Source organism: Mastomys coucha, unplaced genomic scaffold (genome assembly GCF_008632895.1).
Source record: "Mastomys coucha isolate ucsf_1 unplaced genomic scaffold, UCSF_Mcou_1 pScaffold8, whole genome shotgun sequence".
In the NCBI taxonomy this organism is placed as follows: Eukaryota; Metazoa; Chordata; class Mammalia; order Rodentia; family Muridae; genus Mastomys; species Mastomys coucha.
This window is the reverse complement of record NW_022196914.1, coordinates 73187535-73212102: the sequence shown is the minus strand read 5'-3', so window position 1 is coordinate 73212102 and position 24568 is coordinate 73187535. Positions and strand designations below refer to the sequence as shown.

The window sequence follows — 24568 nt, the reverse complement described above, 5'->3', positions numbered from 1 at the left end:
TCACTTGTTACAGCCTGACATGAGACACACCACAGTCACTTGTTACAGCCTGACATGAGACACACCATAGTCACTTGTTATAGCCTGACATGAGACACACCACAGTCACTTGTTACAGCCTGACATGAGACACACCATAGTCACTTGTTATAGCCTGACATGAGACACAGACACAGTCACTGTCACTTGTTACAGCCTGGCATGAGACACACCATAGTCACTTGTTACAGCCTGACATGGGACACAGCCACTGTCACTTGTTACAGCCTGACATGGGACACAGCCACTGTCACTTGTTACAGCCTGACATGGGACACACCATAGTCACTTGTTACAGCCTGACATGGGACACAGCCACTGTCACTTGTTACAGCCTGACATGAGACACACCACAGTCACTTGAGACACTCAGCCCTGCAAAGGATGGAACCCAGCTGCTTCTGCCATCACCAGCATGAAGAGGCAATAGTACTTTCTAGCCAAATTCCACTAACAAAATTCCAGAGATATTTTTCTTCAAAATAATTCTGATTTCTTTTTTTTTCTATAAAAAGACAAATAACACGTCAGAGAATACTGTTTGGATTCTGAGGTTCCCATCAGAGCTGTTTTACGGTATGTGTTTACACAATCGTAAGTGAAGTCGGTGCCAGAGTGCAAGTGGGGCCAGCCGGGTCAGTGTGTGTGATGAGGGAGTCATTTCACTTTGTATCACAGACGAGTACCATGCTAGTGTTACACACCAACTAGATTTGGATTTGTTTGGGAGCATCTAAGTTGGTATGAAGTCGAGTTAAACACAAAATCCAAATCACCACCAACTTCTAAAAAAGCAACACAACTGTGGGGCTTTCAGTGAGAAATTCTTCATGAGCTTCTGTGGCTGAACACTTGGGCCACAGCTGGTTTGGGAGAGGTTCTGGAGCTCTCAGGAAATGAAGTGCCACTGGAGGAAGTACGTCACTGGGGGTGAGCTGTGAGTTTATAGACTCACCACACTGGACATCTATCTACTCCTATTCTCCTATATGCAGATGAAATGTGATTTGCCAGCTTTGCTTTGGTGCCTGCTCCCATGCTTTCCTGGGCATTATGGACTCTCTCTCTGGAACTATAAGTCAGAATAAACTCTTGCTTTGGTCATAGTATTTTATCACAGTAACAGAAACAAAACAAAACACTGTTACATCAATGAATGTAAACATTTGACATTTTGAATATTCATACTTAAATTAAAAATTTGGAAACTTTATAGATGTTTGTAGCACCCAGTGTATTACTAATTACATCCCACATTAAACTATTATGCTTTCTGTCCAAGAGCCATAGGAAATAAATACTCTAGGGTTCATAAAGAAGAAAGAATAACAGCACAAAGAAACAGCTAAATGTCACAAAATACATTTTAGAGGAAATCTGAGAATTCCAAAGAAGCAAACAACATATAACATATCTCTCCTAGCTGGTGAGCACAGTGAATGCAGTCTGGGGGAACAGCGGGAACAAGGAAATGGGTCCCTTGCTTATGAGAAGTCCCCCCTCCTCTGCTATGCCTCCCACCCCCAAGAACTCTCTGCTGTTCTCATGGTGCTCAGTTAACTGCTTCATGCACTGTCCAGAGAACACCGTTTCTTCATTAGTTTTTTTTTTTTTTTAAATCCTCTAGGACATGCGCGCTGTCTTTAGCTTCTCCAAAGTCATGAGCATTGCTGACTATTCAATTATTTAAACAGAACACTTAAGGGAATGATAATAAAAACCACACATCAAACATTTCCTTGTTAAGTTTCAAGTAGAAGCAGAGAACAAGCCCACAGCTGCAGTGATTAGCTAGCAACATTTCTAAAACACATTGAATGTAAACGAAGCATTTCTCTTTAAAACAGCCTCTTCCGAGGGGTACAATGACATATTCCTCATTCCAAACACATTTTTGGAGTGTGCTGATGGCCATGACTTGGCACAATTGTCCACGTCCACAGGTACAAAACTTACCTGATTTTCCCTTCCTACCTCTAATATTAGCACAGCTAAAGCTAATCCACAGGATTTCTAAGGAAGATCTCACTAAACAGCTCATTTTAAATGCTAGTATCCTAGGGTGTGTGCTAATGAAGGTCAATCTCAAGGCAGAGCCAGAAGGTGAAAGTGCGAGGGCCAGTCAGAAGGTGAAAGTGGCTTAATTAGAAAGTGCAGAGATCAGAGCAGAGAGACAAAGGGTAAGAGAGTGTGGGTTCCTACCTCACCATTCTCAGACTAGCCAGAACACACGCACTCATGTGCAGAGTTCTCTGACTAAGCCAAGTGACCGGCCAAGGGAGTCTCATGGGGAAAAACAAAAACAAAAACGTAAGGAGACAAAGTCATTTGGCTTGTCTAACAGGACATCAGGAGGAGGTCTAAATTGTTAAGTGTCCTTAAGGAAACAAAAGCATAAATCCATATTATTTTTTTGTCTGGAGGGTAGCATCCCTTGTTGTATTTCTTTTATCTTTTATCTATGAAATGGGCAAAACCACATCCAATTATCCTTGATTGTTAAAGCATAGAGTATTAAAGCATCCAAGAACATCTTTGGGGAGAAAAAAAGGAGTGAAAATTGTCTCTAAGATTCTCAAAGACAAAAGAAACTACTAAGAACATAGCGAGGTATCTTACAACACCCAGCTCTAACTCCAATGTCTCTCAGAAGAAGACTGCAGTCATGAAGTTCCAGTTTCCAGAGTATGGGTTCTCATGCAACCCAATGTCTGTGAGCCAGAGTTTTTGAGACTAGCTCCGTGATAAATGTCACTAGGTTCAAAGTCTGGGCTATTAGCTGAATATTAAGGTTTGTAGAAATGAAATGACATAATGTCTGAGACTGGCTTTTAAATATGTCAGTAGAAAAGAAAATGCGGGAGGAAGCAGGTGAAGCAAATTCAGCTAATCCAGCAAATTACTAAACCCAGGGATAGGTGTACAGGAGTTTTCTGTATTATTCTATTTGTGCATTTGATTGACAGTTTTCATAATGAGACTTTAGAAAGTGCTAGAAATTACAGATCCTTATAAACATAGACCCATGCTCTAGTAGGATGTAAAGCTATGCTAAAAGACATTAAAGCTGGTCTTAAATCAGGGGCTGCTTACTAAAGATTTATGAAAAACATTTTACCTGGTTTTGTTTTTTTGTTTTTGTTTTTTTTTAGAACATGACACTGTCCTGGGAAGAGGAACCATGATACATTTTAAACAATTTAGTCAAAATTAGAGAAATATAAATGCTTGAAGCTGTGGGTAGGCTACAGATCGTGTTACACAGAAGGTAAACAGATCTGCATTTTTTAGCTTTTTGTTCAGAAGGAAGACGGCAAGAGTGTTAACTCTAAGAAATTGGATTTCTCAATCATCTTGTGAGAAGCTTTTCTTGCGGAGACCCAACTCTTCCCTTCCTGTTATAGGAGCAGGTAGATGGTGTCGGCTGGCTCCAGGAGGTCACTCCTGAACCAGGATGACTCAGGGTATACTGGGCAATCCTACCCTTCCTAGCTATTCCTTTCTCTCCTGAAGAGCCTCACATACCCATCTTCATTTGTGCTTCCTCCACTGGGCTTCATGACAGTCCACACAGTTCTCAAAGGAAAGATGCAAGGACAATTGCTTTTGTTCAGATGTGAGATCTGGCTTGGGAATTGTAACCTCAATCTAAGTCATTGGGGCTGGATTCGAATTAAGAGTCAGATAGCAACAGACTCTGCACAACTTGTCCTGACACCTAATTTCTTTTTGTTTTCTCTCTTTTCTTTTAGTGTCTTGAGATAAGGCTTTATATAGCCAGGCTGGTTTCAACTGGTCATAGCCAGCTTGGTCCCCAGAGCAAGTTTCAGGACAGCCAGGGATACATAGAGAAAACCTTTCTCAAGGAAAGAAACCTAAAACAAACAAACAACCCATCCCCCAAGAGACAATTAAACTGGCCGTGAAACTGAGGATGACCTTAGCCTCCAGATCCTCTCACCCTCCCACCTAAGTGCTCACGGACATATCAACCATCCCATTGGCCCTAACTTATACACAGTTTCTGATGGACTGACACTATTTAAAGTTTTTTGTTCTTCAGATTAAGTATTGAGTTAGGAATTCATCCCATTAATAATGATGCCATGGAAACTTCTTTTAAAATGAGGTATTTGTTTTACTCTTGGAGACAGCAGAGCTTTGGGCAAACTGGAGAAATGGCCCAGCAAGTAAGAAGGTGGAAGAGCACACATGGAAGCACACACAGGGTCTGGCAAAATGCCCTGACCCGAGACCCCTGAGATTCCTCGACGAGGTGAAGCACACCCACCTAACTCATCGACAGAAGCATCAGTATGAGTCCTCCCACATTTCTACCTGGATACATGGGAATGAGGGGCACTGAGAAAAATCATCCTTAATACTTACGTCCTCCCAGCTGGAGTACAAAAATACTTAGGAGAGACTATCATTTCCCTCGCTTCCAATTATCTTAGAAGAACACTTAGAATTATAGCAATGGCAGCATTTTCAAGTTCTTTTATGCAGAACCGTTGCCAAGGTTCAGAATACCAGGAGATATCTTGAGAAAACAGTTTTCACATGAAAAACTGAGCAATCAGGTTCGCCAGGCCCAAAATGATGATGATAACATGAAACACCAACTTAGGCCATGTCAGACGCTCCTCTTGGTAAAGGGAGATTATATAGATGAGAGAAGGGTATATGAACACGAAAGCCAGGCCGCATGCTGCTCCTGAATACCTACAAAATAAAAACTTTCTGCTTATATAGTCTTATTGTATTTCTAAGGCTTTCTAATTAAGTAAACACAGTATGATTTAAACTGTACTCAGTCTCATCTTGAAACAAAATTTGTCATTTGTTATTGACATGAGTTTAAAACTTTTTTCATTTAAATTAATAAAATTATTATTTCTTCCTTGTAAATCTGCATGGTAGAGAGTTTTTTATTCATTCCTTAAATCGCAGAAGCACCAGAGACAGGCTTTCATCTTGATCTTTTTTGAGAAAGGATCTCATGTAGACCAAGCTGGCCTTGAACTTGATATACAGCTGAAGGTGTTCTTGCCCTTCAGGTTCTCCTGCTTCTGCTTCCTAAGTGGGGCTACTTCAAACACTGTATTGGTTTAGGAGGTGCTGGGGATGGAGCCCTGGGGCCGAAGCACTCTACCAAATGAGCTACATCCCTGAACTCAATTTTTCACCTCTGTTAAGTCATTTAGGGTTTGTGAGCATCTGTTTATGAATGAGAAGAGATGAATTTATCTATAGCACTCTGTGTAATTATTAAGGAAGACAAAAATCCTTAAATGAGTTTGTGACAGAGAAGCAGACTCCATTTTCTCAAGGAATACTTTACTTTAACAAGAACTTTAAAGTTCATTATATTCCAAGGCTCCAGAGAACACTCTCCCCACAGGCTCCACAGAGCACTCTCCCCACAGGCTCCACAGACAGAGCACTCTCCCTCATGGGTGACACAGAACACTGGCTCCCACAGCCCCTTCTGTACCAGAGATCAGCAACAATGAAATTTAATGAGCACCCTAACAAACACCAGAAAGTACACTTGAACACTACCAGTCTTAAACACTGACAGAACATTCATTCAACTAAAAAACCAATGGCAACGATGATACCAGAGCACACAGAAGCATACCTTATGATCCCTCCTATGTTTGGGTAGAAACAGGCCATGGTCACTCCAGCTCCCACAATAACTAAGTTAAGAATCAGCACATGGAAAATGCTAGAAGAAAGAAGAGAGTTTATATGAAAGAAAAGATATAAACAGGTAAGTTATAATCAATTTTTAGGAGAATAAAATTCAATCTTCTTTAAAACAATTGTCTTTAATCTGCTAGCAAAACTGAAATATACTATTCAGTGCTAGTAATGAGACAGTGAAATTGGTCTTTTTATTTAATTATATAAAAAGGCAAATTTTGTAACTGGAAAGTAGTAGTATGCACCAGAGTATGCATTCTATATATAATTTTATTTGGAATATCTTGAGGAAACAGAACTATGAAGAAACCTATTAAGGTACTTATAGAAAAATAAGTAAATTGCAGAACAAGAAAGTCAACAGATTACTTGACAGAACACAGAAAAATTATTAAAAAATAATATTATTTATAGATAACCAAAACTACCTAAATAATTTGGAAAGAACTAGCTGAACTTTCACTAACCAAGAAAACTTTAAGAAAAAAAAGTGGAATATTGCCTTCTGTGTAAAAAAAAAAAAAAAGAAAAAAAAGTGGAGAGTAGGAAGATATGGGGGAGAATATTGTCAAATGTCTAAAAAAGTAAGAAAATTATTTATGCTATAGGTGGTTAGCATACATCTTGATAAATGACAGAGATAGTAGATATCAAGATTTTATTATTCACCTAGAATTTCAGTCTTCAACTTTCTGTACCTTTGTTGTTTTTACTAAAAGAAAAACTTTTGTTAATTTTCCAATGTAGTGGCTGTTTATCCAAGAGTGACCATGAATTCTGTTTCAGGAAGACTTTGAAGTAAATAGTCTTCTCATAACAGTGCAAGACATCGTATGATTGAAAAGAACACACAGGGCAAAGGCATCTGCATTCTATGATGGAGTTCTCACTACAACACTTTCAAAAGAAAACATATTTATTAACTATGTCTGTGAGAGGGATGGGGATACAGCAGGGGATGCCATTTACCTAATATGCTCAAGGCCTGGGTTTGATTTCCAGTACCCATGGGGTACAGGGAGCAAAGCTCAGTTTATTGAATCTCATACTTGGAGTATATATCATTTTACTATTCTGTGTGTTCACACGGGAAGCAATCAGGCACATCTGCACAGCCAAGGACATGGGTGTCTTGAGGAAAAGCAGTTGTGTGGTGTAGCTGGACTGAACTATCTGATGGTCTCAACAAATGCTACCTTTCCTTGAAATGCAGCCCAAACAGCAGGTATCAACACTTGGTGATGAGCTGACATTTCCTTCAAAGAATGTTGATGAGCTTTGCATTTAAGGAAAACAACAGACAGTATTTGTTCCCAACAGTAACAATTGAGTTTTTGATAAAAACTAGGATTTCAGAGAACCTGGCATTTGCTACTTTGAGTTTGATGGTTTTCCAAAATTTAAAGACATTTTTAGGTGAAGTTGGTGGTGATATTAATGATGTGAGTTTTAGTGGTGTATAAAGAAATATGTGAACATCTGAGAGACCTACAGAACTCTGTCAATCAATATTAACCAAACATGATGTCACAAATCATTCAGGGACAGAGAAGCAAAGAGCAAGGAAACCAGATGGATTTTAAGGCAACTATGTTTCTGATTATACAGTGGGAATGAGGAACTCCACTGTGTCACATTTTTTCATGGCACCAAAGATGCACATTTACAATTATCTGACAAGGATATAAAAAGTCCTTCTTCTTTTCCAATTATACATCTACATGAGGCTGAATTTTCCTTACATATTTAAATAAAATAGCAGGATAACAGTTAATGTAGAAACACAAGAGTTCAACTGTCAACCAGGAAAGCAGATATTAAAGAGTTTATAGCTGTAAAACCATTTGGTTTTGGAATTAGTTATTTCTCATAAAGATATTATTCATGTTAACAAGTAGCGATTTTACCATAGTTTTTGAGTGAGTATCAGGGTCTCAAGAGGGCTGCATTTGTTTTCCAAGTCAGCCTCACACGTGAGAGTTTCCTGTGGGTGGGATTACAGGTGTGTGCCTCTATGTTTGGACTTACTGATTTTTTTTTTTAAAAGAATCAACAGATATCTTAAAATTCTCTGTTTTAATTTTTTACATTAAATATTGATAGATGTGTCTTTGGAAGTCAAAGCTCCTGGTAACCTTCAATAAAATGTCTGAGTATAAAGAAGTCTTGAGTCCAAAAAAGCTGTGAAGCATGCAACTGTTGGGCAAATGACAGTGCGCTTGTCATGGGGAACTCTGGAAACACGATGATGTTCTGTGGACATTTCTCTTGGATGAGGGCAACTACCTCAACAGATCTTTTTCAAAAGGATGCACATCTACCATGCTCATTAAGAAGCTAACATTCCCACAGCAAGTTAAACTTGTCTTAATTATGTAATAAATTAAACTCATTCTATGTCTCACCTTCAACACTAAACACTAAGCATTTCTATGAAAATATACAGCTACTAATAAACATACATGTATTAATATCCAATAATTAAAAGCATTGGCTCTTATGAGCACACACACCAACATAGGTTCTAAGTACCATAAACTTCTTAGCAAGGTGCTCTTAATAGCAGTTAGATCTTCACATAAATATAATAGACATCAGAGCTAACTGACTCTCCTGGAAGGAGTGGACATCAAATTGTCCCAGGCAAAGGAGTGGCCTCTCTATTTAAAGCTCTTCTGGGAAACAGACACTATGATCTATTCTAAGTAACCATTTTCATTAGGCAATTTTTTTTATATAGCAAAAGGATCAGTCACACTTTCAACTGACCTGTTTGCACAGTCATTTGTTGCTTGGCACATTTTGCTGGTCTAGAGAAGAACCCTTACCTAGGATAAACGTCACCGAAGATATGGCCCAAGAGCTGGACACGAGCCAAGTAGCCTAAGAGTGGGTATACAGTCATCATCTGGAACAGCAGGAATATCCTTGCAATGAAGGACAGGATGTCACTGCTAGGGAAGTTGTCTAAGAAGTTCTAATCCAAGAAAGACAATGAAGTCATGTCAAAACTCAATTCAGTACATTCAAATTCACAAAATTTTCTGCTTATTTTGCACAAAGGCAATCCCCAAATAGTGGTTTATGAACTAATGCCTGTCTACAAACTGCTTAACTATTTGTCAAGAGGTGAATACAGAAACCAAAATTACATTATTTAGAAACTGATTAAAAAATTGACACTGGCATATTCTATTTTATAAATCTTCTAGTTTGAAAATTACTCTACATTAGAACAATAAAGAAAACTTTGTTCTTTATAACAAACACACCAAGGAACACAGCTCTGTAAAGTTCAAATACAATAAGCAAATCTGTTCCTAATTTACTTAAATGGCAAATTAAATTAGATGGCACTGTGTCTTTGCTATAGCTCTCTGGCCTTTCTTCCTTTGACACTGCAGCAGTTTCAAAGAGTATACATGGTGAGTGTGCATCTGTCACGTGTGCATGGTGAGTGTGCATCTGTCACGTGTGCATGGTGAGTGTGCATCTGTCGCCTGTGCATGGTGAGTGTGCACCTGAGTCCTAGTGCCATCAGCTCTTGTGGTCTAGCACTAAGCAGGAAGCATTTACTTTTACACTTAGGCTTGCTTTCTTCATTTCAGTTGGGTAACTAAAAAAGTCAATTGAGAATTACACTTTGAGAATACCACAAATATTCCTATTCCCTGGGGAGGAGCTTTATGTGGACCTAGGAATCCGGGAAATGTTCTGCAAATGCTTGGCTGCCACAGAACTTCTACAAAGAGAACATGTCCAGCTACTACACAGCAGCAGCCCTGTCTCCTTGTAGAGAACACTATCGATGTTCTGAAATACACCTTGTAACTGGCTTCAAGCACCACCACTGAACTCCTAGAGGGTTTCCTCTGACCAGAAAATCACCCAGGAAATGCTGTTTTTCACAAAAAATTCTTTAATACTGAAAATGTTACTATTTCTAAATTTCACTACAACTTTTTGCTGAAAGATTTCTCTCTTCCTGGTTCTGGCTTGCACTTTTTAGTAGCTAAATAGTCTGCCTTTGTTTTACTCCTTGTTACTCAGTCCCCAAATTGTCCTTAAAGACCGATGAATTAAAACTGGCTTATCCCGGACATTTCTGCAGCTAAGCTTTGGAAAATTAGAGACCTCAGTGGAGTCTCGGTGAAGGTTTTAGAAATCCATGTGAACAGCAGAAACGTTGGTCTATTCAAGAGAAGTACATATATGTGACAGTGGTTATTTGAACATTACAACTGCCAAGTATGCAGAACCTTACTGCAGAGTTCATCTAAAAACCAAATGGAGCATGCATGTAGCCTGTTACTTCATGCAAATAAAAAGTAGAAACCTCAAAAGGACGGAGAAGGTAGAGGTGATATTCAAACACAGGCCTGATTGGTCTTGCTCCTGTCTTGTTCTTTCTGATACATATATCACATCACATGGGCATGCACAGTGTCTTACCTGTTCGATACAATCTTTGGGTAAAGGAGGTGAAGGGAATGAGGCAAAAACCAGGACACCAATATAGAGATAAGTCAGGGTCACCAGCATATAAGCAATGCACAGGTCTCTCACCTATACGTAAACACAGAATACAATGCTCACTCAATACAAAGAAGTCATGGCAAGTCTACTTAAGCACTGATGACAGATAAATCCAAATGTATCATTTTATTTTGTATGTATTTCTAATGCATTCTAATTTTCACAGAATGCAGTCAAACACACACATACACACACAGACACCTATAAATCTGATTAAATTACTCTGTCTAATTTTTATTTTTTAAAACTTGTCTGGAGTATGTAAACTAAACTACTTGTTAGAAGACTTGGGAAGCCAATACAAACTATGGTTTTAACATGACCAAAGTTCTAATTGAATTTTAAAAGGTAACTTGTCAAATTAAAAAAAAAAAGTATAATAACAAAGGCAACAAGAAAGTATAAGCCACTTTTGGTTTGATCTGCAAATTTTTAAAAATGCTTTTTTTTTAAAGCAAATTAGCTTTTATCATCAAAGTATGCGTAGGCCACAGGAGTGGAACATATTAGAGGATATTTAATAAAGAAGGAACACTAGTTAAAGAGTAGACAAGTGAGTACTAAGGGCCAGCTTTACACACTTAAACATGAAACAAAAGGGCATTTTAAAAGCAGCTGTTCAAATAGCTGTCCAAAGCTATTACCGGAATCAGCAAACAAACACAGACTATTCAACCAAGCAGCCTGCTTTCTTCTACTGCTGTCCCATCCTCCCAGCCATGCAAAATGAAAAGCTCCAAGAGACTGAAGGCAGCCAGCTGCTGGATCCAAGCAGAGCAGATTCCACAGCTTGCAAATTGTCTCCACCACTTAAGTTACAGCCAAACAAATCAACACAAAAGGAGTTGTAGCAACAGGCCTATTCATTTTAGATAGAAATAACTCAAAAGCTGGGAAAACAGATTAGGGAAAGAATTCTATGTGAGTTTTAAGTTTGGTGGCATGGTAAGGATGCCTGATACTTGGAACTACGGAACATTTTGGATTTTTCTGGATGAGTCTTAAAGTGGGCTGGAGCAGCAGCAGTGGTTTGTAAACTCGAGATTCATAAATCTGGTTGAGACGTAAACAACCATCTGTGAGAAACCTTAAGGTCAGTTCTAAACTGACTCCCTATCAGAAAAAAGATAGTGCCTAGGCCTTTAGAGCTGGAGGCCTATGCAAATTGGTCCCAGGTCTCTCAAACCTCTGTGAGAGCTTACTGTTCAGGAGAGGGCTTGCAAGTCCTTCCTCCTTAGTTCAAGTAGTGCCCCAGCTCAAGTTAGAATTCAGTTTCCCCTAGGGTCGTGTCCCACTCTTGTGTGAGACTGAGCAAGAATAAATCAAAGAATCCTATTTTCACATCAAAAAGTAGCTGGCTTCAATGACAACATTTCAAGGCATTCTAGTCTCCACCTACTCAAGTGGCTCAAGAATTAAGACAGCCTCCTTTAAAAAAAGATTTCTTATTTTTATGTACATGTGTGTTTGTGGGTGCATGTGAGTGCTGGCGCCCCAGGATACCCCTGGAGCTGAAGATATAGTGGTTGTGGGTGCTGGGAATTGAACTCAGGTCCTCTGAGAAGCAGTACAAGCTGACCAGCTGTCTAGCCCAATAAAGCCTCTTTAAGAAAAAAAAAAAATCTCGGGATCTGGGGAGATGGCTCAGTATTTAAAGTGCTTGTTACGTAAGCATGAGGATCAGAGTTCAGATCTCCATTAACCTACATCAATGCCAATCCAAAGAGTAAAAGGCTAGCCACACCTGTGCACTCTGGGTTTGACAGAGAGATTCTGTCTCAATGAAGCAATGCAATCAAGGATGATTCCCAACTTCAATCTTGGGTTCCTCCACCTGCCCAAGTATATGCAAAACACGCATGGATGCACGCACACATACTGGAACAAACAACAGACAAACCCTCGAAAGGCAAAATCAGCTGTGTCAGAGAGAGGAGGGAAGGATTTCACTGATAATCTTAATTTATATACTACCTGAATCACTTTAGTCTGACTTCTTGTAAAAGAAGTACCTTAGCAAAATCTCGGGAGCCACGAAGAATAATTCTAAGTGCTTCCCAACAAAACAGTGTTCCTTCCACTTCTCTCTTCTCAGGGTACTGGCCACATACAGCAATACTTGTTCTAATTGACACTAGCTTTCATTATTATAAAAACAGTCCACTTAAAAGAGTTATTACTATTATTTTTTAATTTATGCACATGCCTGTGTCTGTGTCAGTATATTTGCACAGGAGTGCACATGCCCACAGAGGCAAGAAGAGGGTGTGGGATTCTGTAGAGCTTGAATTACAAGAAGTTGTAAGCTGCCCAATGTGGGTGTTGGGAACTGAACTTTGGGCTCTCTGCAAAAATAGCTCACATACTTAAAGGCTGAGTCATTGCTTTAGTTCCCAAAAGAATCAATTATTTTGAAAAGAGCTCTCAAATAGAAAGATATCCCTTGACATTAAAAAGTAGCCAAGCTTAATAGTTCTTTAATCAATTTTTTTTTCTCCAAATAGATGTATACCACTGGACTATGAGACCATGGAGACAAGACTGTCTTTTTTATATTATACTTCCAATACCCAGGACAATGCTGAACATAGCGGGAACTTGTAATAGAAAATGCAGGCATGAGCTGACAGCCAGCCTTCCTGGCACACTGAGCTTCTAAATAAGAAGCATAGTACACCATGCCCCAGAAGTCAGAACACTAAATTCTGAAGCAGCCTGAGTAGCTGGTAGCTGGCCTGTCACTAAGTCCGCACTCTCTCTGTCTCCTTTAATGTGTGCCTTCCACATAGAGACATTGGGGGTATGAGTGTTCACTGTCCAGACTGAGGAAGTAAGGTACTAAGTAATGACTGTTAAGTCATGGTCGATAAACTTCTACTGCTCACATGCGATAAAGCAGATACTGCTCCTTGCAACTGTTTCTACAGTGGTTCTTCTCCATGCCCTTTACCCACCCACGGGCATTGTGGTCTTGCTGGGGGATGTCCTAGTAACAATGGCAGGAACTCAATCTAGAACATATCCACCAGCATCCACACTAAGCCCCCGCGGCCATTTCATCTGATCCCCACAAAACCTTACAACACAGCTGCAGCCCATTTCTTTACAGATGAGTTAAACTAAGCACAGAAGTCACAGAGCTTGCTCATGGTTACATGGTGAATAGTTTGGTGAAGTCAATATTGTAATCTCCAAACAAGGTTTTTCTGTTACCAAACTGCACTAAGCTACTATGAGGAGGAGTTTACTAGTTTCCTGGCATTTAAGCCATAGTTAATAATTAAAGAGAGAGGCAAAAAGGAATAACAAAGAATATAACACGAAAGCATAATTTAGAGTCATTAGAAAAATGCCCATGTCTGTGAGGACAACCCCGTTTCATGTACTCAGCACACATTAGGAAGTTGTGTGTCTGCTTATGAGGAAATACTGATGACTAGAAATGATGCTTTCATCATAAAAATAGCTGAGGCTCAGCATGATTGAGGAGTCATGCTGCCCATGAATAGCATGCACATATTGGGGGCTTGCTATTCTTTGAGACCCATGCCATCTCTGAACTAGGCCTAAAATACAGATTCCTAAAACCCTCTCACATGGAAGAGGGGAGGGAGAGGTTTCTCCTGGCAAACTAGGGACACTGAGGTGACAGATCCTATCCATAACCTCAGCAACTGGGAGGCAGAGAAAGGAGAGTCGGACGTTCAGTCATCTTCAACTACATAGCAAGTTTGAGGGCACCCTGAGACACTGTTTTAGAGAAGGAGGGGAGAGAGGGAAAGAGGGAGAGAGGTGGAGACAGAGGGGGAGAGAGGAAGGGAGAGAGGGAGAGGGAAAGAGAGAGGGAGAGGGAGAGGGACTGAGAGAGAGGCTCCAAGCAAATAGTATGTTTAAAAAGAAACTGTCAAGGGAGCTGCCCAGTGAGGTAACCACCTCTGCTTCCTATGTAAGCAGTGACTAGAAGACCAAGGAACTATAGGCAGGTAGAATGTCAACTCCGAAAGAGGAAGAGATTTACACTAAGAGCAAAAGCAAACTTGGGAACACTTGTTTGTCAAACATTGTTCTATGTACTGTTCATAGTGAAAATACTACCCTGTAAAGCACTGACTAGGAAACATGACAATCACACAGATCTACCCCAAACTTTTATATAAAAACTTCTGATGGCAGGGCAGTAGTGCCTTTAATCCCAGAGCTTGGGAGGCAGAGGCAGGTGGATTTCTGAGTTCAAGACCAGCCTAGTCTACAGAGTGAGTTCCAGGACAGCCAGGGCTACACAGAGAAACCCTGTCTTTAAAAAACAAACAAACAAAACAAAACAAAACAAAACAAAAACCAAACCAAAACAAAAACTCCTGATGTGTAGTCAAGTATCTACAGACTCAGACAAAAGAAAAAGAACAGCAAATGAGATAGAAGATATCTCAAATCACTTTAAAGATAAAAGCCAGGCAACAGCTACACAAACGCAAACAACCAAACTAAACAGGAAGCTCTGTGTAAGGTCTGACTCAACAACTATCAGGAGGGGAATCCATATCTACACAGACTATGTATGACCTCCACCTGCAGCCCCTGGACTGTTCCAGTGAGACAGACAGAGACGCTTCAGCCCTGGGGGCAGTGAACCAAGGCAGCCATGTCTCTCTCCAGTTCTCAGCTTCCCATGAGGATGCATGTACCCTTCCAAACAAACAGGCCTACCTTTCCAGAAAGGCAATTCTACTTGAGACTTTTGGGAGCAAAAGTCAAGCACTGACAGTCTGCATCTGGCAGTGCAACATACAAGTTACTGTGCAGTCAGAAGCTATGAACATCTGTCACAGTGACAGGAATTATGATGGTAATCTTTGACAATTTTTGTTAGATCATTAAATTTTTAGTATTTGCTACAAATGGAGAAGGAAATAAAAGAAAAATTAGCACTGTAATTTAAAATATTGAAACAAAGGGCCTGGGGATGTAGGTAGCTAAGTGGTATGAAACTTTCCCACATGCACAGGGCCCTAGGTTCAATATCTAGCATTGCACTAAATGAACAAGCAAATAAATGAGTTAATCAGAAGCATTGAACAACAGAATGTTTTTTTTTGTTTTTTTGTTTTTTTAAAACTTAAGTGTAGTTTGAACTAAATGCCCTTCACCCCAACCTGGTTTCTAAGGAGAATGTGAGCTGTCACTAATCATGCTGTGCCCTTGTTACTTACACAGTGTTTGTGAATTGAGGGTAGTGAGCATTAGTCTATTCAAGGCCCATAATTAAAATCCTGGGCTAACTAAAATTTGAACTATATTGGGACTCATGTAGTCTGATCCACAATAATTAAATTTGTGCATGTAGGGAACCACACAATGTGAGAATTGCCTACAGTTTAACTCCTTATATATCCTAGCATTCGGGAGGCAGATCAGTGTGAGTTCCAAGCCAGCCTGGTCTATACAGTGAGTTCCAGGCCAGACAAGACTGCAGAATAAAGCCTTGTCTAAAACAACAACAACAATAACAACAATACCCATAAAAAAACAAAACAAGAAAAAATGACTTTGCTAGTAAACTACTTTTTGTTCTTTGAAAAAACTGGTTTCACATGGCTCAGGCTGGTCTTAAACTCAACTACATAGTGGTGGGTGACCTTGAACTCCTGATTTTCCTGTTTAGCACTTGGAAGTGGAGGGAGGTCAGGCATTTCATTTCACAATTTTATTTTTAATGTAGGTATTTATAGCTATACATATCCCTTTAAATACAGCTTTAAGGACAATTCCATAGGTTTTAGTATTCTGAATTTTCATTTTTCAGTAACCTTCAAGGTTTTTAAATTTTTTCTTGTGACTTTTTCTTTAACTTGCTGGTTATATAGAAAAATGTTCATTAACTTTCATATACTGGTAAATTTCCAAGTGTCAGCCGGGCAGTGGTGATGCACGCCTTTAATCCCAGCACTTGGGAGGCAGAGGCAGGCGGATTTCTGAGTTCAAGTCCAGCCTGGACTACAGAGTGAGTTCCAGGACAGCCAGGGCTACACAGTGAAACCCTGTCTCAAAAAAAAAAAAAAAAAAAAAAAAAAAAATTTCCAAGTGTCAGTTATTAGTTTGTACTTTTACTTTGTTTTGACTAGAGAACATGAGAACATACTGGGCATGATTTTCCTTTGAATCTATTGACACTTGTTTTGTGACCTAGCATGTACCCTATCTTGGTAGGTGTTTCTGGGAATGTATTATATACATTCTGCTACTGAGAAGACTTTTATAAATGTCAATTAGATCAAGATGGTTCATGGTATTTTTCATGGTTTCTACACTTGTAATTTTTTGTTTATTTGTTTTACCAGTTATTCTGGAGGAGGGAAGAATACTCCAATTATAATTGTGTACTTGTCTACTTTCACCTTTTTGTTACTTCATTTAGCTTAACTTTAATTACATATTACTAACGTGCTGAGAGTGTGCGCGCATGTGTGTGTGTGTCTGTGTTTGTGTGTGTGTCTCTGTGTCTGTGTGTGTCTGTGTGTGTGTGTGTCTGTGTGTGTGCATGTGTCTGTGTGTGTGTGTCTGTGTGTGTGTGTCTGTGTGTGTGTCTGTGTGTCTGTGTCTGTGTGTGTCTGTGTGTGTGTGTGTCTGTGTGTGTGTGCGTGTGTCTGTGTGTGTGTGTCTGTGTCTGTGTGTGTCTGTGTCTGTGTGTGTCTGTGTCTGTGTGTGTGTGTGTGTGTGTCTGTGTGTGTGTCTGTGTGTATCTGTGTGTCTGTGTGTGCGTGTTTGTGTGTGTTGTATGTGTGTGTGTCTGTGTGTCTGTGTGTGTCTGTGTGTCTGTGTGTGCGTGTTTGTGTGTGTATGTGTGTGTGTCTGTGTGTGTGTGTGTGTAGGCCAGAAGACAGCTTTCCAGGTTGGTCGTGTCTTTCACTGCACGGCTCCCAAGGACTGAGCTCAGGCTGACAGGCTTTGTAGTAAGTGCTCTGCCACCTTGCAGGCCCACTCCAATCACTGAGTGAATATACATTCAGTATTATTACATTTTATTTAATCTATCTTCCTTTCCTTCTTTCTTCCTTCCTCTTATTTCTTCTTTTCTCCCTTCCTTTCTTTCCTTCCTCCTTCCTTTCTTCCTTTCTTTATTTCTTTCTTTCTCCCAAGAGAATGACTGTATTTCAATGCATAGTTTCTATATAACCTGATATTAAAGCAAAGTAAATAGAAACCACAGCATTCCTCTGCAATGTATGCTTACAGACTTGATCACAAATAAGCTTATAAAAACTAATAGACTTAACATGGAAAGTGAGAAAAGGAACACAAATGGATAACATAATGATTTAACAATATTAACTAGATAGTATTTCATTTGTAATATTAAATTATCAGTAACTAAGAATAAAAATACTGTTAATTAATATTTTTATAATATTAGTAAATGGCCAAATCTGAATCAAAGATAGGATGAACTTATTCCTATGGGACATTTTCTCAGATGTAAATTTTATGTATATCACCATGGTACTTCCAAGCACATCATCCATAAGGATCACAGTATAATCATTCATCTTTGACGCTGGCATTATCATTTGTGCTGCTAGTTACATAGACTTTTTACTTTCTTATATTCCAAAGCTATATTTTTATATTAGAAGTTTCTTAAGGATACCATGTAATTAACTTTATTTTTAAAAAACTGACAATTTTTTTTTATCATAGTGCTTGGAGCATTTATATTTAGTGTAATTTTCCATGTTTAAATCTATTAGCTTGCTATTTAGTTTCTTTTTCACATCTATTTTTTGTTCTTTTCTTGTCTTTAGTATCTTCGATTTTTTATAATTATTATTGAATTTTCTGACCTGCTGTCTGTTTTTGCAAATAAGGCTCTTTTGGAACATAGATATTACCCATTTGTTTGTTTATTGTTTGTGGCTGTTTTCATACTACAACAGCAGGATTGGGCAGCTGTAACAAGAACATAGCCTGCAAAACCTAAAATACTTACCATCTAAAATTTTCATATGTTTGACCACTGATCTATAATTTAAACTTAAAAATTAATATGTGGAAACAAATAGCATAATTTTACTCAAAACATAAAGTACTTCAAACATGCATTAAATTCTACCTTTAGGAAATACTGAGGCAGCTTCCAACTTAGCCACTTACATTATTTTCTTGGTTCTTGTTGTTTTTCAAGAGTGTGATGATACAATTGTGAATAAAGAAGGCCAGAGTAAGCACCCCCATCAGCTGTGGAAACTGAGCTCTTATCTCTAGGAGAAAAGACAAAAACAAAATGTTAAACTGTTAAGTAGAAAGTGAGTTGTATCAGCTACTAGAATCTGACCCTCTTTTTATTATTATTATTATTATTATTATTATTATTATTATTATTATTATTATTATTTGCTCCAGGGAATAAGAATATTCAAGTGTTTATCAGGTCCCTCAAGGTGAGCATTCTACATGGCTCCCTTAGAATGTAGAAGGAAAAGGAGCAAAGCAGAGTGCATTCTGTGGCTTTCTCTTAGTCATCCCTAGCTGAGACCCCACAATTAGGTTTAAATTCAGGGTCTGTCTATGAGTCCAAAATCTTTCTCTCTTCTAATATCTGAGCTTCTCAGAAAGGTCCCTCTAGAAATGGAATCACAGAGAGAAAAAAAGATTTCTCATGGTTCTTGGGTGACAAATCTAAGGTACATTTCTTAAAAATAAAACTGGATAAACTAAGATATAGTTTTACAGTGGAATGCAGCATTTAAAAATTATGCTGTTGAGACTTAATACCAGGACAAATGTTTAGGTATCAAGCTTGTCAAGAATGATTTTGCTTTTGTTTTTTTTAAATGTACATAAATAGCTGCAGATTATATACTCAAGAAAAGAAAGGAAAAAATGTTGATATAATCACTGTGGTTTTCCTTGGTTTATAGGATTTATTTTAAATGAATCACCTAATTTTCTATAATAAATTGCTATTTAAAAATAATATTCTATAAGCACTATTTGGAGACAGGTAATAAATATGTGAACAATTAGCTAATGTGGAATCAGGCTACAATTTACTTGGTAATACTGGTAGGTCTAGGTACAGCATGCAGCAAAGTAGAGAACAATCTGCCTCAGATTCAGCTTGGTGCAGAGCAGAAGTGTAGGAAAGGCCCGCTGCTCTTCACGCCACTGACTTAGGAAAGGAAGGGAAGCCAGTGAGGTCAGTCTCCAGCTCTAAGCACAAGCAGAAGGTAAGGCCAGCGCATACAGATTGCTTCCTTTCTTTTTGCTTGATTTGTCTTACTGCCTCGGCCTCCTGAGGCCCACACTCAGGCTGCTGGGGTGGCTGACCATGCCTGCCTTACTCTATTTTGTGTCCTATTTCCCATTTGTCATCTTTCACCTATCTTTTATCCATTGATGTGATTCTTCCTTTGTTAGATTAAAAAAATGTTTTTTTAGTAATCTTTTTACAACACCTTTTAATGAACAGAGGTCACTTCTAGTTGACAACAGCATTAAACACACACGATTACAAAAGCACCATTTTTGAAAATGATGACAAAATCATGTGCAGATAAACTAACTTACTGATATATTTAACAGAGAAATAACTAACAAACTCTTTAGTTGGAATCCAAAGTAAAGCAGCTAAGTAGAAAAAAAAAAATCACCAGTCATGGTGGTCCAGTGTGAGCTATTTTAGTAAATTCCAGATTTGGCTTGGGCTAGAGTGAGATCCTGTCTTAAAAGGCTACCCTGCACCATTAACATCTTTCTTATATACCCATAATAGGTTAGAAGCTCTAAGAAAACAAATTAAACAATCTCATCTATATTAGCAAAGCTGATATAAATCTGGCCTATCAATATTTTCCTTTCTATAAGCTAAATGGGCATTCATGTACTTAGATGTGTTACACTCAGGTTCCCCTAAGCAAGCAGAGTGCTAGCTGATAGTTTTTGGCTGCAGCCCTCGGGTGTCTGCTGTCTGTTCTTGCCCCAGTCATTCTTCCACCGGGCAGCTACTAGCGAGCCCTGAAGTGCATTAGGGTTTGGGCACATTTGTGTAACCCTAGACTATTCTAGAGGCAATATTTGCACTGAGGGTCATAGCAGACTGGCCAGGATGTTCTGAATTTACTTCTGTTCAATCTACTTCCATTCTTTCTCTTCCTTCCTACATATCTCAACCATGCTTAGTCCTGCTCCTAACCCTTTAATCTTTCACAAGTGCTGCCCCAATACATTTCTTACTCTTCTAAGCCCATTTTGGCACCTGCTACATCCTGCTAGATCCCAAGGTTCTTTTTTTTTTTTTAGAGAGAGAGGATCTCATGTAGCCCAGGCTGGCCCTAAACCCACTATGTACTTGAGAATGACTGAACTATATGATCTTCCTGGATCTACCTCTCTGGGACATTTGCAGTTTTAGGAGGTGCTGAGGATCAAACCCAAGGACTCTTGCACAACAGGTAAGCACTGGGTGAATGGTGCTAGCCCAGCCCCAAAGGTTCTCACAGTGTTCCACTGTGAGTGAGGGTGACTAATGGAGGGAAAGCGGCCCTGCCCTCACCCTTTTTGGGGAGTATTCCATCATGATAGCTTCACTATAAATTCTGTGTTCAAGCAGAGAACTATAGGAGCATTCTTCCTTCTCTCTGATGTTCTTCTGAGGACATAAAAGCCTATCTTGCAAGTGTGGGAGGAGGGGGTGAGAAGGTCATGACTGGACTTTAGAGCTATATTTAGCTTAAAAGAGAAGGCTGTTCACTTGTCTGTGCCTTTTTGTACTTCCTACCATTTTCTTAACAAGTATTCTTTTACTTGAGCCATTCAGATTCTTATGATTTCCTAAATGAGTCATGTTACTTCAGGCCTTTACTGGGCATGGCATGGCCCTGAGAACTCTCCAATTTCTCATTTAGAGATCTCCTTTTAGCCATTAATAGATCCCTTGGAGATCCCTTCTCTGCCTCCTCTTGTATGTGCAATCCTTCTGTACTCTGGGGTCCCTTGGGTGTTTCTTTCTATTATGATGGTTTCTGCATCAAATGCCCTGCTGCTTAACTGGTATCTCTTGGAGGATGGTGGGGCATGTTTTCTGTAACACTGGCATGTAGCAGGAACACTATTTTTAAAACTGAAGGATGCTTAGCCATGGACACAATCAAAATTTAACTATTTTAGAGTTGAGCTCTACTAATTTTACTTTGACTGGTCTCAAAGATATCAATCAGCCTGTCTGTGATGCTCTGTAAAACCGGTCCTTTCCAAACTGAGGCTTTTGCAATTAACCAACACAAATACTTTTTGAATAATATTTTAAAAACTTTATTATTTTTCAGCATTGTTAAAATATAACTCATATGTTTTATTCATTAAAGTGTGAACATAAATGGTTTTTAGTTTATTCAGAGTTGTGTGATCACAACCACACTACTTTGTTCCTTTCTAATACTGAAAAATATTCCACTGTATGGATACATCATGCTTTATATACTGGTCTGGGACAGACATTGAGTTGCTTTCACTTTTATAATGCAGTTATGAACACACGCACACATATACACAGAAATATGCCAAATATGAATTTTCAAAGAATATAACATTCATGCTATGATTATTATCTCATAATTAAAGAAGATAAATTCACAACAAATTTAAAGAAGCCCTAAACCACTTAATTTTTCTTTTGAAAAATGTCTGTCAGAAGAGGATGCAAGTTCATGGTGGGATGGAGCTAGGGTGCCAGCTTGGCATATGCAAGACCCTAAGACTGATTTCAAACACCAGGAGGTGGTAGGGATGGGGAGAAGATAATTTCAATAAATATACCTGACAAAGTATCATAGCCAGAATAAAGAAATATAAATTAAGACATGAAAAACAGAAAACACTCAGAGAAGTACTTCACCAAAGAGCAGATTCACATGTCTAGTGACAGGAATAAGTGCTACCTTGCTGGGCACGAGGACGCAATGCCTGTGAATCCAGCTGGGTGCGCCCCCCCATGCCCCGACACCGTGCCTGCCCCTCCCTGGGTTGTATGGAGAAACCTTGTATAGAGAACCAAATGAACAGGGGTGCTATTTTATTAGCTATCAGTGAAATGCAAATAAGACACACAATGTAACAAACAGAGATGCATCAGAAAAGTTAGTGGAGAAGAAAAGCAAGTGCTGGTGAGGACCTGGAGCAGCTACAGTCCATAAACAACATCAGCAGAGCGGACTGGGCATGACCACTGTGCAAAGCTGTTTGACAGCATCTTTTAAGCTGGACACAGCATATTCTTTGACCTAAATTTACACCAACGAGAAGGCAGCCATATGTTCCTCAAGATGTATGGGAATGAAGAGTACTGCAAATTGAAACTAGTAGCAAAAATTAGAGTCTACACAGATCTTCAAATAATGTCAAAACCAGACTGTGGCAGATACACAAAGCAGTGATAACAGTAACGACTTACCTGCACTGATGTACAACACATGCACCAGCATGGCCTGATCTCACAGGGTAATGTTAACTAAAAGAGCCAGACCCAAACAATACACACACATACACACACACATGCAATACACACACATACACACACACACACACACACACACACACACACACACAGAGGGAGAGAGGGAGAGAGAGGGAGGAAGGGAGAGAGAGAGAAGGAAGAAGGGAGAGAGAGAGGGAGGGAGGGAGAGAGAGAGAGACAGACAGATAGACAGACAGACAGACAGATGGGGGGAACTAGTGTCTAAAGTCTCTCTGAAGTCAGCTTACGGGGACTAGGGTTTTTTTGTTTTTTGTTTTCTGGTTTTTTGGTTTTTTTAGATAGGTCTTACTATGTAGCCAGACTGACCTCTAAATTTGTGCTAATCCTTCTGGCTCAGCCACCTGGGTGCTAAGAGTACAGGTATGAGCCACACTATATCTAGCTCAGAAAAGTCATTTTAATTGCAGTGGTAAGTGTACTAATCGTTAAGTGTTAGCCTGGCATGGTGGTGTATACCTGTGATCTTCACACCATGGAGGTAAGAGGGAAGGACAGGATTTGAAGGCTGTCCTCAGGTACACAGTACATTAGGCCAGCCTAGGCAACATAAAACCCTGTCTGCCTCCCTCCTCCCTCCAGGATGAAGGGGAAACACAATCAAACAAAAACTGTTAAAGGTTAAACAACCTTTAGTCACCAAAGCACATGCCAGTAATGAAGAAGGAACTGGATTCCACCCTCAGCAGCACATAAGCCACCTGTGGTAGTTGGTGCTAATGGGATCACAAGGGCTAAGTAATTATATTCTTAATTTGGATTTGAAAATCAAGTATTTATTTTTATGATTATGATGGAATTCATATAAGCTATGCATGAGCTGTTTTTCTGGAGAAAATAAATAATTTTTTTCTTTTTTTAGTCCCTTAACTAAATACTAGTAATACTAGTTAATACTAGTTCATCCTCAAACTTTATTCAAGCATTGTGAGCTCTCCCCTTTCAATCTATAGAAAACATCAAACATGTCTTGTATCCCACCCTGGGCATCTGTCTATGACTTGCAGTTTGCTCTGGCTTCCTGCGCAGCCTGTCCCTAGTTCTTCTGTCATTATGTGTCTTATATTTTAATGTGACTTAGGAAGAAGTAAAATAAATGCATTTACTTAGTCAATAATTCTTTCTTTACATCGTTGTTTTATTTTGTGTGTGTGTGTGTGTATGAGTGTGGCAGTCAGACGACAACTTGAGGGAGCTGGTTCTCTCCTTGGAGTGTGTGTATCTCAGGGATTGAACTCAGGGTATCAGGCTTGGCAGCACATGCCTTTACCTGTTGAGTCAGCTCACTGACCTTCAACACTTATTTCTTATTAGCACTCAGTGTGTGCCAGGAAATACTATAGGATTTGGAAATACAACAGTAATACAGTAGTTCAAAAAAACAAACAAACAAAAAACCAAACCACTCCTTTTCTCAGGGTGTAATATTCCAGTTAAAAGAGACATATGTAGATAGAAAATGAGTTTTCGGTATCAGAATTCAAGAACCCAAAACATTTAGAAACATTTCTGGATAAGTTCCTTTAACTGCAACTTTTGCTACTTGGTGATACTCAGGAACAAAAATGAATTAGAGTTAGTTGGGGCCCCCAAGATCCTGACTCATTAAAATCAGGCATATTAACAGACACCACAGGTACCTGCATACAAGGTTTAGTGCTGGTAAGAGCTTTAAAGAAAAGTCTCAAGGAGACCGGGGGTGGATAGGTAGAAATCTGAGAAGACAGGGGATTCATATGCTGGGAACAGCAAATG

At 39.2% G+C, this 24568-nt stretch overlaps 1 protein-coding gene across 8 annotated transcripts in view; it reads right to left on the bottom strand.

The window, feature by feature from the left end:
* Window positions 1-1143: 1143 nt before the first annotated feature.
* Slc38a9 (solute carrier family 38 member 9) overlaps window positions 1144-24568 on the bottom strand; it is a 79348-nt gene continuing 55923 nt past the window's right edge. For all 8 annotated transcript variants that reach the window (XM_031359784.1, XM_031359785.1, XM_031359789.1 and 5 more), the window contains 5 exons: window positions 18436-18542; window positions 10204-10317; window positions 8580-8728; window positions 5684-5773; window positions 1144-4764 (listed from right to left, as the gene is read on the bottom strand). In XM_031359784.1, coding sequence (XP_031215644.1) covers window positions 4599-4764; window positions 5684-5773; window positions 8580-8728; window positions 10204-10317; window positions 18436-18542 — 626 coding nt within the window. In that variant the 3' untranslated portion in view covers window positions 1144-4598. The remainder of the gene's footprint in view (window positions 4765-5683; window positions 5774-8579; window positions 8729-10203; window positions 10318-18435; window positions 18543-24568) is intronic.